At 36.8% G+C, this 13,830-nt stretch overlaps 1 protein-coding gene across 1 annotated transcript in view; it reads left to right on the top strand.

Moving 5' to 3' along the window:
- RASEF (RAS and EF-hand domain containing) overlaps window positions 1-800 on the top strand; it is a gene marked incomplete at its 5' end in the record, with an annotated part of 29,796 nt that extends 28,996 nt beyond the window's left edge. Inside the window, one exon of the mRNA XM_082301921.1 lies at window positions 675-800. Within this exon, the coding sequence (XP_082158047.1) occupies window positions 675-783 (109 nt within the window). The 3' untranslated portion in view covers window positions 784-800. The remainder of the gene's footprint in view (window positions 1-674) is intronic.
- Window positions 801-13,830: the final 13,030 nt, after the last annotated feature.

The raw sequence follows: 13,830 nt of genomic DNA, 5'->3' as shown, positions 1-13,830 counted from the left end.
ATATATATTCAGTTTTATTACCAGCCACTCTAATTACACATATTTTCTTTGGTGTTCCCTACTGTAAATTATTTATAAGATAGAAATTCTGTTTGTGTTCATTTAGCACCCTGGCATTTCTATGATAATGTGTGAGCCAAATATTACAGTTCTACTACCTTTTCAAACCATTTTTGGTTAAAGTATGATTTTGAAAGGCTAGTGGTCTGTAATCCATAATCAGTCATACGTGCACAGCTTTTAAGTGTGCATTTATAAAAAGCATCCAACAATGTGCATTTTTTCTATGCAAGTAAATTTATGCTTGAAACTGAAGTTACTTGGTTTTATACTTAGAGCTATGAAATACTCTTTTTCTATAATAAAATATTAAAGTAGGAAAAAATTCTCAAAAGAAAAGGAAAGGTAAATCAGAACACAGGGAAGTTATTAGATATTTAAAAAATTATGTTTTTATCACTATGATTTGCATAGAAATATAAATATGATTCCAAATTGGAAACTTGTGAGACATGTTGATTCTGTGCTAAACTCCATAGTATTAGCCATACGATAGATAGATGGTGATGAGCTCTTTGACATATAGTGGGAAAAATGGAAGAGTGAACATGAATAGAAACATGATAATTGAGCACATTTATTGTTCAGTTGTGGTTTGCTTTTTTTTTTTACAGCGAGGTGCGAAAACGAAGTGATAATCAAGATGATACAAGATCAGTAACCAGCCTGGCTGGGGCACCTGTCAAAAAGTCGGCGATCACAAAAAACTGTTGCAATGTTTAAACGACAGATAATTGTCCTCACCTAAATAACATGTGCATTTAAAAAGCCAAAAACCAAACTGAAATATTTCAGTAATGTTTTCTTTTTATTATGGATTTATACATTTGGATATTTAGAAATTACACATAGTGTTCAAAATCCAGACTCTACTTCCTACTCGTTCAAATTTGTGAAATTGCTTCACCTCATAGACTCTGTTTTCACTTGTCTTAAGTAATATAATTCATTGCAGTGAGCTCAGAATCAATGCCACAGTAGTCACTGCATACAATATTGTAGTATGTATTAATGTCTCTACCTGCATGTTTCTTTATGGCATCAGTATTTCTTACATACAGAACTTACTAATATCCACTATCACTCACAGGTAAAGAAAAAATCAGAGCTTCAATTAATTTAATCTCTTTTTGATCGTGTCTGCTTATCTAGTTTTTGACAGCCTTAAGTATATGTTGATGAAACATTTCATAAGAAAACTCCAAACCATTGAAAGGTGGCCTAGGTCCAAGTAAAACCTAAATTTAGGGGAACCAGAATGGTCTCTGTCAGGAGAACACAGTGGCAGGTGCATGGCGTTCTGTTGTAGTTCCTCAAAAGCTGGCTAGTTAGAATGTATTTCGAGTGTTGGGGTTTGATTAAGAAAGGAGAAGTAGACTTTACACCTGATCCTACACAGTTCAGAGGTGAAAGAAACATTTGTCTGGACTGTTACAGTTCAAAATTCCAGAGAGAATGTAACACCTGTGATATGTAGGATTGCTGAAATTTAGGCTAGTTCATTATTGGTATTACAGAGTGATAGGAGTTGTAATCTTTCCCTTGTCTTTCAAATATCTTCCATTCAGATTGTAATAGGATTGATTCTGAAGGATTGTAATAGCACATAGGAGTCTGATTTAATGGATATTTTTTAATGCATTTTTAAAGTTTCAGTTCTGCAGGTGAAAGAATTGCTGCACATGCACAAGTTTTTGTATAAATTGTTCATTAAAAGAGAACCCTGGAATGAACAGCAACCACTTACCTTAATGAGAGTTCCTTCACCTGATTTTAGAAAAGTTCTGAGAAACTTACTAGGGTCAGCATCTCTGAAAACTGAGTTATTACTGCTTAAAGTAGGCTCCAAGAGTTCTAGAGTGTAGTAAAAAATTATGGACACAGTTAGCAGTCATAATCCATTTCCTTTTAGCGTTCACTGATTTTGATCAAAATAGGATAGGACCTTTTCAGAGCCAGCAAACTGTTGGCTCCTCTGTTACCATTAATAAAACATCTCCAGGCTGAAGCGTAATTCAGTAAATCAGACTTGGATAAAGTTTTATGTACTGATGGGGAGCCCATATGACTAGCAGCTCTTGCTGCATTTTATCAGCCCTCTATGTGAACACTGTATAGCCTGTACTGTGTTACCTCTTGTATAAAATGTGGAGGTCTGAAAAACAGGATGGTTCATAATTTACAAAAAAAAAAAGTTTAAACTAGGAAAAGTACTGTTTTTAGGCATCCTTTCAAACCTCTAATCAGAGCAGCTAATCCTCAAGTAATTATCAGAAAAATTTTTAACAAGAGAGAGAAATCTAATGCCAGAATGAATAAGACATTTTATTTCACTATATAGTAGTTCACGCATAGAAGACAAAACATGTTTGGTGGGGTTTTTTTTAAGTACTAAGAGAATCTTCACATGCTACCTAATTCCATGCAGGAGATTACAGGGTTGTAGCATCTTCTCACACAGCAGTACAGGAGGCCTCACTGTAGTTCTGAGACTTATGTGGAGCAGGTGGCAGAGAATGCGGGACGCTCAGGTTTATCAGGAATATGCATGATCACATACATACTGTTTGCTGTTAACCCTATATTATTTTTTATAAAAAAATATATAGCTTCAGTTAGCTTCTTTGAGAAGAAAAGCCACGGTTAACTGACTGCACTGATGAGGGCCTATTCTGTGTTCTTGTGTGAACCCTTCCCTCTGTCCGTGTGAGTGAATGGAAGTAAAATTAATTTGGGATGTGTTTGCAGATAATTCTTCCTGCAGCTGTAGGGAGAAGAGAGGAAGATGATCCAGTGCTTGGTTTCTGAAGTGTGAACCTTCAACATGTAGACATTTGCATTTTCTCAGGATGAGATGATCATGATTATAAGCTGTTACTTATATTCCAAAACATTTCTCATTCAGTAACTTGGAGAGCCTAGACTGGGGATCAGTGTTCTATGTGTGTGTCCTGAGCTACTGTGTTTGACCAGCTCTGTGGTCTTGGCCTGCAGTAAATGAGGTGAAATGTTTGCCTAAACATTATTGACACACCTGCATGAGTGAAGTGTTTTTGCTGGATACAGAGAACCACATAAAGTTGTTTGCAGGAAGGATTTCTGGAGGTGGTTTTGTCCAACATTCCAAGGACCCAAGCAGAGACGGACTTTTGCCAGCCCTATATTTGGTTATCCATGGGTTTGGCTAGCCAGCCTGTGAAAATGACCCAAGGCAGAGGTACTACCACCATTCTGGGAAGCATGTTCTCATACTTGTCCTCTTTTTCTGGGTAAATATTTCTCTTCATGTCCAACCTCAGTTTCCCAAATGACTACAAGTTTATGACCATTTTCCCCCATAATATCACCTCCTGCTACTAACAAGAGTTTGACTACAATCTTGGTGGCTTCCCTTTCAGTGTCCATAGATCTCCCTTGGCCTTCTCTCTACCAGTGTAACAACATCAGGGGTATCTCTTGCAAATGTGGGTTCCACATCCCAGAATTAGCAGCATGTGTGCATGTGTAGTAATTGCTTTCATATCTAATATTTTTATGATACAGAGGGTGCCATGTGAATGTCCATGCTTGTAGAGAGGCTGGTTGAAGGATGTGAGTTCAGGGACCTGCCTTCACAGCAGTTTTTCCCTATCTACAGGCCACTGATGTTTTAGGTACTTCTGTTTTTAATTTATTTTAATGACCAAAATCTATCTTATGTTATTTAGCCAAATTATTAAAGCTGAATCCATTTATTAAGCTCTGTAATTTTTTTGTGTTATGGAAAACAACTTTAATTTGAAACAGTGTTGTTTTTAAAATAAGATTCAGGGTTGAAGATTGTTAACTGTTAACAAAGTTTTACCTTGGAGTAATTTTATGATCAACGTCTAGATGACTTAAAAAGCACTACTAAATGGGGATATAGCTATAGCTCAGTTGGAACTTATTTTAGAAATCCTGTGATGGTCAGCGCCATCATGTCTTGAATGCTTGCATAGTACCATGTTGAATTCATGTTAAAGCAAAAGAACTTGGAAAAACATTTAAATCTAGAAATTAAAGCATGTATTTATACATGGAAAAATGAATGCATAAATTTTTCTGTTGTTTTGCTTTAAAAGGTTACCTTGTCTTCAGCCTAAACAGTAAAATGGCAAACGTCAGCTTTATGCTCTGACATGGTTGCACTATTGTCCTTTGAATGTTTTTATGGTTTTTAGTTAATACATAAGAACTATTCATTTAATCGCACAAATTTATTTTTTTAGTTAGTGGAAGTGTTCCCTTAATACATGTATTTATTTGAAAAGGAAAGGTCTTCTATGTTTTTCCTCATGATCTGTAAATAAATTATTTTTATTCAGTTGACATGGAAACATTATTTTGTGTTTTTGACCCTTTTTAATTGTAATGTATTACACATTTCTGAGGCAATAATTTCTGTGACATGCTCAAAAAATGCTTTGGTCATGTAAATTCTTGTAACCACTTTGTGCCTGTTTAGGACATATTAGTGGCTTAATAAGACAAGCTGCAGCTTCTAAGTTCTCTTACGGCCTTACATTGGTTAAGTATTTTTCTGTGTAACTACTTTTGTATTGACTAGAAAATCCTCTGTTAGGAAAAAAAATTGTGGTTATAAATCTGTGTCAGATGTTAAAACATACTTTAAGGAAAATATTTATAGGCCACTCCTGCAAGGAACATTGTTTAGCTGTGCATACATGCAGATCTCCAAATAAAGTAATAGGTTCTGTGCCTAGTGCAGGCAATCCATATACAGATCCTTTTAAAGAGGTTTTCTTTTTTTTTCTATATCCACTGCTGTACAGCAATGGTAGGGTAGCTTTTTTAGGTAAAAATACTGCAGTCAACAATCCCCAGTTCATAAACCAAAGGGAGAAATATATTCATATAGTCATGGCATTTCAGTATATTATAAAGAGACATATTTCTAAGAAGTTTCTAGCTGTATTAGAAAATTATAAAAATTGACCAATAAGTCATGTACAGTTTCAATGGCCTTTATCACTACCTCTGCCAGACTTGATACAGTGTGTAATACTCTCTCCAACCCTGTCTGGGCTACTTATGGGTTAGAGAAGCTTTTTAAAGCACCAATTATTTTGTTATTTCTCTTCCACTGTATTACTATCAGTCCTAATCCTTTCTTATTGGTATCCTTAGGACTGGTAGTATCAATCTTCATCATTATTAATTTTTTTAAACTATCTTGTTTTTTGAGAAAACTTGCTGTAAAAGAAAATCTGACTCAATATATGAAGTGTTACTGACTTTCTACAAAGAAGTCCTTTTTCTACAATTCTGTTCCTTGGGTTATGGCTTCGGATAGCTGGACTAATAGGAAATTAGTCATTAGGTGGCGGAGTAACAAATAAAACCAAGCTGTGGAGGTTTACCACTGAATATAAAAGGAAGTATGTAAATGTAAGTGTATTTTCATACTAGTATGAGGAAGAAATTGTGCCCATTGTGTGTTCATCTTTTAATAAAAGTGTATATTCTATAAAGTTCTAAATTGTGAAAAGTTTTTAAAAATTCTATATTGTTTACTGGCAAAACTATTGTTAGTGCAGCTTATTCCTCCTCAAAACAACTGATCACTTAATTTACTGTATGCTTGTGTATATATGCTTAAAATGGATACCTTTCCTGTATTACAAATTACTGCATAATGAAATATGCTTCAATAGCCATTTTTCTTCAGTGTACTTTCTTTTTGTCAATGCTTATGAGCAGCAGTCCAGCATAGCATCTGTGACCTGTCAGCTTAATGTTGTTACAGTTCACCAACTTCTGCAGCCAGTTGCATGCAAGAGTGATGCAACCAACCACTGGTATCTGGCTGCCTCCAAATTTTTAGCCTATGAACAGTCATCAGCTTTGAGCTGAGAGATGTCCCTCACTGTGATTCCCAAATAAATCTTGCTGTACCTCTTTACAGAGATGCTCTAGCCACTCTGTCTCTAAGCACTAACATATGGTATTTGTAAAGTAAGAAAGAAAAGTAGCCCCAAATAACCAGCCTACTGCAAATATGCTTGATATAGGGCTCTAGGCATCAAATAAAAAATACTTAGGGTTACATATGTCAAAGACAGAAAATGCCCCAAAATGCAAATTAAAATCTGCATCAGGTAAAATTGGCCAATTTAAATGTTGCCATGGAATCACAGATCCTATAGGTTGGAAAACACCTGCAAGATTGAGTCCGTCGGGATTAGCGTGAAACCAAGACTGGTTACTCTAAGCATACGTGACTTCACTAGTGCTTGGATCTGGAGCTAAAGCATGAATGTGTGCTGCTTTCCAAAGCAGAGCAATAAGCCCTGGAAGGATGGGATGGGCGTGAGGAGTGTGTCCTTATGAAAACCTAGTTTCCTTTCTTTTAGAAAACAAAAATACTAAGACATCAAATTTAATCTTTATGTTAGTTTTCCTCTTTAGGTATTTCTCCCTTTTATTTTTGTAAATATTCTTCACTGGCCACAAAACCAGTAATAATTAAAATATGGTTTTGCTTTCTTTATTATTTGCACAAATTAGAAATTATTGTTGAAATGGAAACATTTAGCGATATTTAACACCTGATGTTATCAACATGTAATTGGAAACAATTTTTGTAATCTTACATTGAGGGCTATATCTTCTTACTGATATTAGAGTCAACAAGGAATTCTTGTTCATAAGCTAGTGTTGTAATTCAAGGAAAATTAGATGTGCAGCAATAAAAACTGGTCTTACTGCAACAAAAAATACACACCTGGTAGCTTTCCGTTTACACTCTTCTGTTACTTTCTGCCAATAATCACAGATTTGCTAAGAACTTGCTGTTGCTTTCATTTTGAAAAAGGCATTAAAAAAATCTTGCTTAAAAATAGGAAACAAAGGAAAGACACAGTCAAGGCTGTAGTCCTTAAAAGAATGGAGAAAATAATTGGGTTGCTTATTTTTCCTGCTCCCCAGAACCAAATGAGAACGTCCACGAGGACAAAAATTTTAAGTGTTTGCACCAGAATAAAAGATCAATGACAAAATGTAAGATACAGGAAAAAAAAGATGGGAACTGTATTTAGTACATAATACTGACTGCCTCATGTTTGTTTTTCCTGAGAGTAGCTTTCCACTTCAGTCTGTATGCATTCCTGTGGAGTGTTTCCTTTTTTGTAGTTTTTAGGGAATTGTTCTTTTCATGTCACAAACATATTTTTAGAAAGATAACTGCAATTGGAGTGGTTGGAGAAGATCTTCAGGCATTTTGCAGTGAATTTATCAAAGTTCTCTTTATCAACTGAATTAAGTCAAAGTGCCTGAGATTTGCAATGGTTGCACAAAACAAACTCACTTAACCTCTATATACTGAATAGATGCACATTCCAAGATAAAATAATGAAGCAGATTAACTCTGTGAAAGATGTCAAACTAAAACCAGGTCTGTGAGAGCAGATGGTACTGTATTAAACTATGTATGTAAGTGATGGAAATAAAAATAGAAGCTATTAATTGAGTGAAATGTTTTAGGTTAATCTAAACCCCAAACTGTGAGTTACAGTAACAGTTTGTGAAGTAGTTCATATTTTCCAAAATACTTCTGCTAGTCTTTATGCTAAACTGAAGGCATTGTTCTGGCACTATCAGAGCTGTAACATTAAACTCGCCCATAGCTGAGTTCTGGCTACAAGAATCCAAACTGACCCATACACAGCCCGTGCCAACTCTGTGACTCTTGCCATTCTTATTCATTATACTTGATCAAACTGGTGGAAATCTGTACCAAAGCTGCACAGATGAAATAAATTCAACTAAGAGATTTCTGCAAATGCACAAGAATACATACACTTCTTCCACATTTGTTTACAAGTTATCTGAAGTGACCAAACATGAATGATAGTGTAAGGCTAAGCAGTGACTAGTAAACTTGCTTCATACAGCAGTGTTCCAATTCTGGAAAATCAGGTTTAGGGAGCTATATACTTATATATAAGTATACAAATAAATACCAGAATATATACTCTTTATTATATTCAAATACATATCATATATTAGAATATATACTCCTCATTTATATACAAAAATGCACATATATATATGTATGTATGCTGTATGCATACATACATGTGAAATAATGACTACTGTCTTTCCCTTAAAAAAATTAAAATTGTAGATCACAGGAACCTTCCTGTAGTGGGTTTCATATAAAATAATGGTGATATCAGTCTTCTTGTCATCTTTTTCTCTCAGTGTATGTCTGCTCTATATCCAACTTTGTGTCTTGCTAAACATGTACCAGCAACTACTTTTGCTTTTGAAACCCAGAGAATTTTTATTGTTTCATTGCAAGTGCTGTGGGCTACTTTGCACATAGAGCCACAGAATCATTTAGGTTAGAAAAGACCCTGAAGATCATCAGTCCACCCATTAACCCAGCAGTGCCACCACTAAACCATGTCCCTAAGTGCCACATCTACGTGTCTTTTAAATCCTTCCAGGGCTGGCAACTCAGCCAGGTCCCCTGGGAAGGCTACTGTAACAATTTTTGTATGCCATTCCGTATTGACCTGAGAATGTGCATCAACATTTGAGTATAGGAGTGCCTCAGAATGAATCTCTTTCAAGATTTACATGTATAATTTACATGGCAAGGTGGTCTTAAGGAACGAATAGTGTCTTTTCTAAAGACTACATGGCCCATTTGAGCATTAAAGTTCTCACAGAATAGCTATGCTTTTTGAAGAGGAGCATGAATAATTGTAGCCTCAAAGTGCTGTGATGGACATAAAATCTGTCCTTCTTAAGTGGGAAGATACACAGATCATTTTGTGTGCATAATGGAGAGATAGTTTTGGGATTTTTTCCTGCAAAAGAAAGACTTGTGTCTTTTTATTTTTTTTTTCTTTTCCCCTCAGTGTATTTACAAATAATTAAGTACTAGGGTGGATAGGAGTCTTGCAGTCTGTGTGTAGTTGCTTTCCCAGAGAGCATGATGACAAATCAAGGTTTTAGATGAGTTCAAAATAAATATGACACTTTGAGTGAATGAAACAAATAGGTGTTGTAGAGTGTAAAATATCTTTGGTGATTAGATACTGGTAGGATTTTGTTGAATAAAAGTAGTAATATTTTAGTTCCAAAGAATGCATTTGAAGCTACATGGGGTACCTTAAAGCCCAACCAGTGAAGCGTGGACATACTTATATAACTTTGAAAGAAAGACATATAAACAGGTTTAACCTCAATCTTTTTCTTTAAATGCAAGCTCTATAAATATTTTGTTAGGTCATAATATTTTGTTAAATTCTGTATTTTCCTTACTTTCATCTTAAAATTGAGCTTTAAGATGTAGGCAAGTGAGCACTTATCAAGAATTTAAAATAATTTCTTTTTGAAGGAAAGTAATTTATCAAAAAAATATAAGCAAATACTTGAAGACCAAAAGTCAGTCTGCGCAGTGCATGGAAAAAGACTTTCTGTTCTGCTTCCAAGTTCAGGATTTTTCTCATTCTTATTTTCATATTTTTGTCTTTAGCTTTGTCCCGTGTCTCCACTGTCTGTCCATCCTACTCTCACTATCCTCTTTCCATCCTTTTCCACACCCTTCCATTCATCTACATGCAATTATTCAGATTTTCTGATTTTCTTTCACACATAGCTATTTCTTTGCTAACTTCCATCCCTTCTGTTTAACAATGCAAGGACTTTGTCTCCTGACCCTCCCAGACCTGTGTCTGCTCTGCCTCATGGAAAACTTTTTCAGTCATGTGATAGTTTCTTTGCCATGTATCTAGAAAGGAGCTTAGGTGGTAGACACTTTCTCTGAGATATTTCAGGTAGGCAAATGTGTTTTTATCACTACTTCTTTTCAGATCAGGACTTACTGGTGGACTGGAAAAGTGCAGTGCAGGAACCTTGAAGAGTGCATGTGTGTGTCCCAGAGATGGATTATAAGTTAAATAGTGGGTTAGTATTTAGCACACTGTTATCCCAGGTTCATTGCAGACCTAAAAAGTTTGCTAATGACAGAAGAAATAGTTTGCTGTGTTCATCTGGAGCATTGTAGTCCTGGGTTAACCAAGAAGAGGAATGTGTTCTGCTTGTCAGAGAACAAGTGCATTAAAATCCAAAAGTTATTGGCAATCTGAAAGACTAAAAGTGCATGAACATGTTTTTTTTTTTTACTATTAATCTGACTCAAAAGAGAATTTTACTGAAGCTAGCTGCAGAAGACAAGTTTGCAAAATCAAAAAAAATGTGTCCTCAGGACTGACTATCTGTAAGACCTGGGTATGTGCTCTGATCACATTCCCCATAAGGAACACACTTGTTTCCTGGTGAAACAGATAGGTTTAAGATTTTGCATCAAGAGACTGCATCAAAGGGTATAATTTTCATCATGTTTTGCAATATGGACAAGGTCCCATCAGAATGAAAATCTGTAAGCTAAACAAAAAGAACCTAAGTCACAAAACACTGGAAATTTGGAACTACAATATTAAGGACTATCAAACAACTTGTCTACCATATAGCACACTTTTTAAAAAAAAATAAAGTTCAGTTTTTAGCAATCATTAAAGCAGTCATTTATTCCCATTGAAATTTTGGGCAATCTTGCAAATGTGCAATTTGTGGAATGAAGGCAATGATGCACAATTATGATTTACACTTCTTATTGTTGAAATGTCTGACATTGTTTATTGTGAAAGTCCACAATAGTGTAAACACTGTCACATTCATAAGGTTTCATAGCTAAATTAGACCAATTTTTTATTTAACTAATTGTTATGTAATACAGTTTTATTGCTTTCAGCTTTTCTGAAATGCTTGTCATGCACAATTTTATTGCAACATTAAAGTATTGTTGATGGAAATTGTATTACACTACATCTTCCATTTGCGGAAGTATGTATTTATTTACATTCAAATACTTTGTTTACCCAAATGATATTTTAAGGCCAAAGTTAATTAAGATTTCAGTCTCATAAAATTCTGTCATAGTTCAGTGATACCCAGCTGATCACTTATCCTTGAGAGCAAAGAAGCCTTTTGCAGCAACAGCTCTCTTCCCCAAGTGCATGTCCTGTGTCGTCACTAGAGGGCAGCAATGTCCAACATAAAACTATTTTACCCCTTAGTTTTGGCTCTTGTTGCAAAAGCTAACACGCAAAGCCCCCACTGCAGAAACACATACAGTCCAAACGTGGGTTTGTATAGCAGAACATTCGCCCTATGTTAGTTAAATTCAGTTCTGTTTTCAGTAAAACAGCCTTTCTGAGTAGTGTATTACTTGCTTGTGAAAACTGCCCCAAGGCTAAAACTTCACATTCAAGAATCTTACACCACCTTCCCACCCTCCTTCCCACCCCCAACACATTGGGGTTTTGCTATAGATTGGTTTGGCTGTTCTCTTGTTGGAGTATGTGGTGCAGCAGATACTTTGGTGACTATGAGCGCCAGCTGCTGCCTTGCCAAAATGCTTGGATGAATTTCATTATTTGATTTCTTTCATTTGTCTTTTAGGTTACTATTAAAATGAAAAAAACATTGCTTAGGGCAATTTTCTGTAATGACAAGAATTTCATTATAGCTTTGCATGGAGGGAAAAAGCCCCATTCTACCACCTCTGACTGACGTTTCACAGTGAGGAACGTGTGCTGCATATTGTGTCCTAGACTATCTTGTGCGCTTGAGAGATTACTTCTTGTGAGAGTCTCTTTGTGTGTGTATCTTGCTAGCCTGACTATGTTAATTTGAGTAAGCAAATAATATAACGTAAGATGTAGAAGACTTTCACTTTGAGACTATCCTGATTAGAGTTTTTGGTAGTGTAGGGGCATGCATTAATTGACAATTAACTCAATTCAACTCAAACAACTGTAAATGTTAAGACTGGCTAGTCCCAAGGTATTTATTTATTCATTGCTCCATTTAATCAATGCAGAAATGTTTATTCTTTACCCTGCTGATCAGCCTAGGGTAATGAACAAATGTTTGCAGTTGGAAACAAATAAGCTCCATGCTAGCCTTACTGTGTGCAATGGAAAACACTCGCAAACGTAGGCAAAATTACTCATTAAGTGGTGAACCTCTGACCCTGGAACAAAGACACTGACCTGATGCTACAGTAGCTTTTGCCTGTACTGTGGAGGCCGTGGGCTGAGATGAGAACTAGCCCACCAGTGCTCCCACAGCCCCTGCCAGTGAGGTCTAGGCTAACGGCCTGTGGCTGTGGAGAGCTTGATGCCCCATGGAATCATAGTATCCTTGAATTAAAAATTTCCATATTCTGTATAAACAAAAGGTGCCCCAATCACCTTTCTGGGCACCTATAAGGTCCCAACCCTGCAAGGTGCTGGCCAGCACTGGTGGAGGATTGCTGAGGATCTGGGAGCACCCTGAGAGCTGGAGAGTGAGGGTGAAGCAGGACCTTGGCTCTGGGGACTGACTCAAAGTTCCCCCTCAGCAGAGGGGCTGCTGAGTGGGAGTGGAAGGGTGGAGCAGCAGGGCTGTGCCCCCAGCTAGTATAAAATGTTGTCCCCTGGCCTGAGTGGTGTGGTGAGGTGGTGGCTGCTGATATCTGCTGCCACTATCTACTGCTGGAGATAAGCCCCAGGGTGTATTTTTTTGAGCCAACCCCCTCCCATATTGTGTGTAGAGGCCCTTTGTGTGGGGGAAGAGAGAGGAAACATTGCTCTGTTGCAGGCTAGTGAGGCTGTGGTGAGGGTGGAGAGGAAATTAATGTAATGAATGAATTTCATAATTAATGAAAGGAAATAGGCTCAGAGGCCTGGGGAGGGATGGGAACTGAAACCACAAAGTGGGTGAGTGGAGACCTTGAGAGAATGCTGTTTATATGGACAGCCTCCAACAGCACCTATTTTTGAGAGGATATCAGGGCTGTAGACTCTAAGCATGCTCTTCTGCAGTGCTAGGTGAATTGCATAAAGAAGGATAAAGTTTGGTGCTCAGCCAGCCTGTCTATGGCATGTGGCCTTGCTGTACACTGGTTGTTGGTGCTGCCTGAGCTCCTGTACACCATGTGGGGAGCAGGGCTCAGCCCTTCTGTGGGACTCTGCTGTACAGTTTTGTATATGCTCACATTGGTTTACATAAGTTTTGGGGTTTTTTTTTACAACAGAGAATTTCAAGATAATTTCATGTCCGTGATCTGGGAGAGCCCCAGACCTGGCATCATTTACTTCTCTGAAGGACATGTTGGTGGCTGCAGCTGCTGAGAACTGGGAGCTGGGGCATTCAGGCTTAAGTACTTGATAGACCTCTCCAGTCACCCTGGGAAGCAAGTGCCAAACATCACACAAACTTGGGCATAAACTTGCCTTGAAGGTAGGGTCTAATCCCAAATTAGATGGTAGCTGATTAGAAGTTGCGTTAGAGATCTCTTGGACCCCACAAGGAGTTTGTAAAATGGTGGATGCTGAAGCTACTGCGAGGTGATGGTGTTTCCAGAGACAAAATGGGCTGTGAATTATTACTTTTCCTTTGCCTGAACTTAAACCATAAGAAAAAAGGAATTTTTTTTTTGAATTTTATTTTTTTACATGGTTCATAGAAGGATTTAATTTCTGGCTTGTTCTCTGTTGTTTTTGGGAGGAGTTGAGTGAGATATTATTTTGAACATTATTTTGAAGAAAATCCATGTGTATCCCTTGTGGAGATTTGATGTGAAATGGCATATATATATATATATGCGTGTGTGCGCGCCTATTAATATATATATATATATACACACACACACTTTTTTCCAAAATGAGT

The sequence above is a fragment of the Coloeus monedula genome (genome assembly GCF_965178545.1).
Source record: "Coloeus monedula genome assembly, chromosome: Z".
NCBI lineage: Eukaryota > Metazoa > Chordata > Aves > Passeriformes > Corvidae > Coloeus > Coloeus monedula.
Note: the sequence above shows the minus strand (reverse complement) of the source record. Positions and strands in the feature narration are given on the sequence as shown.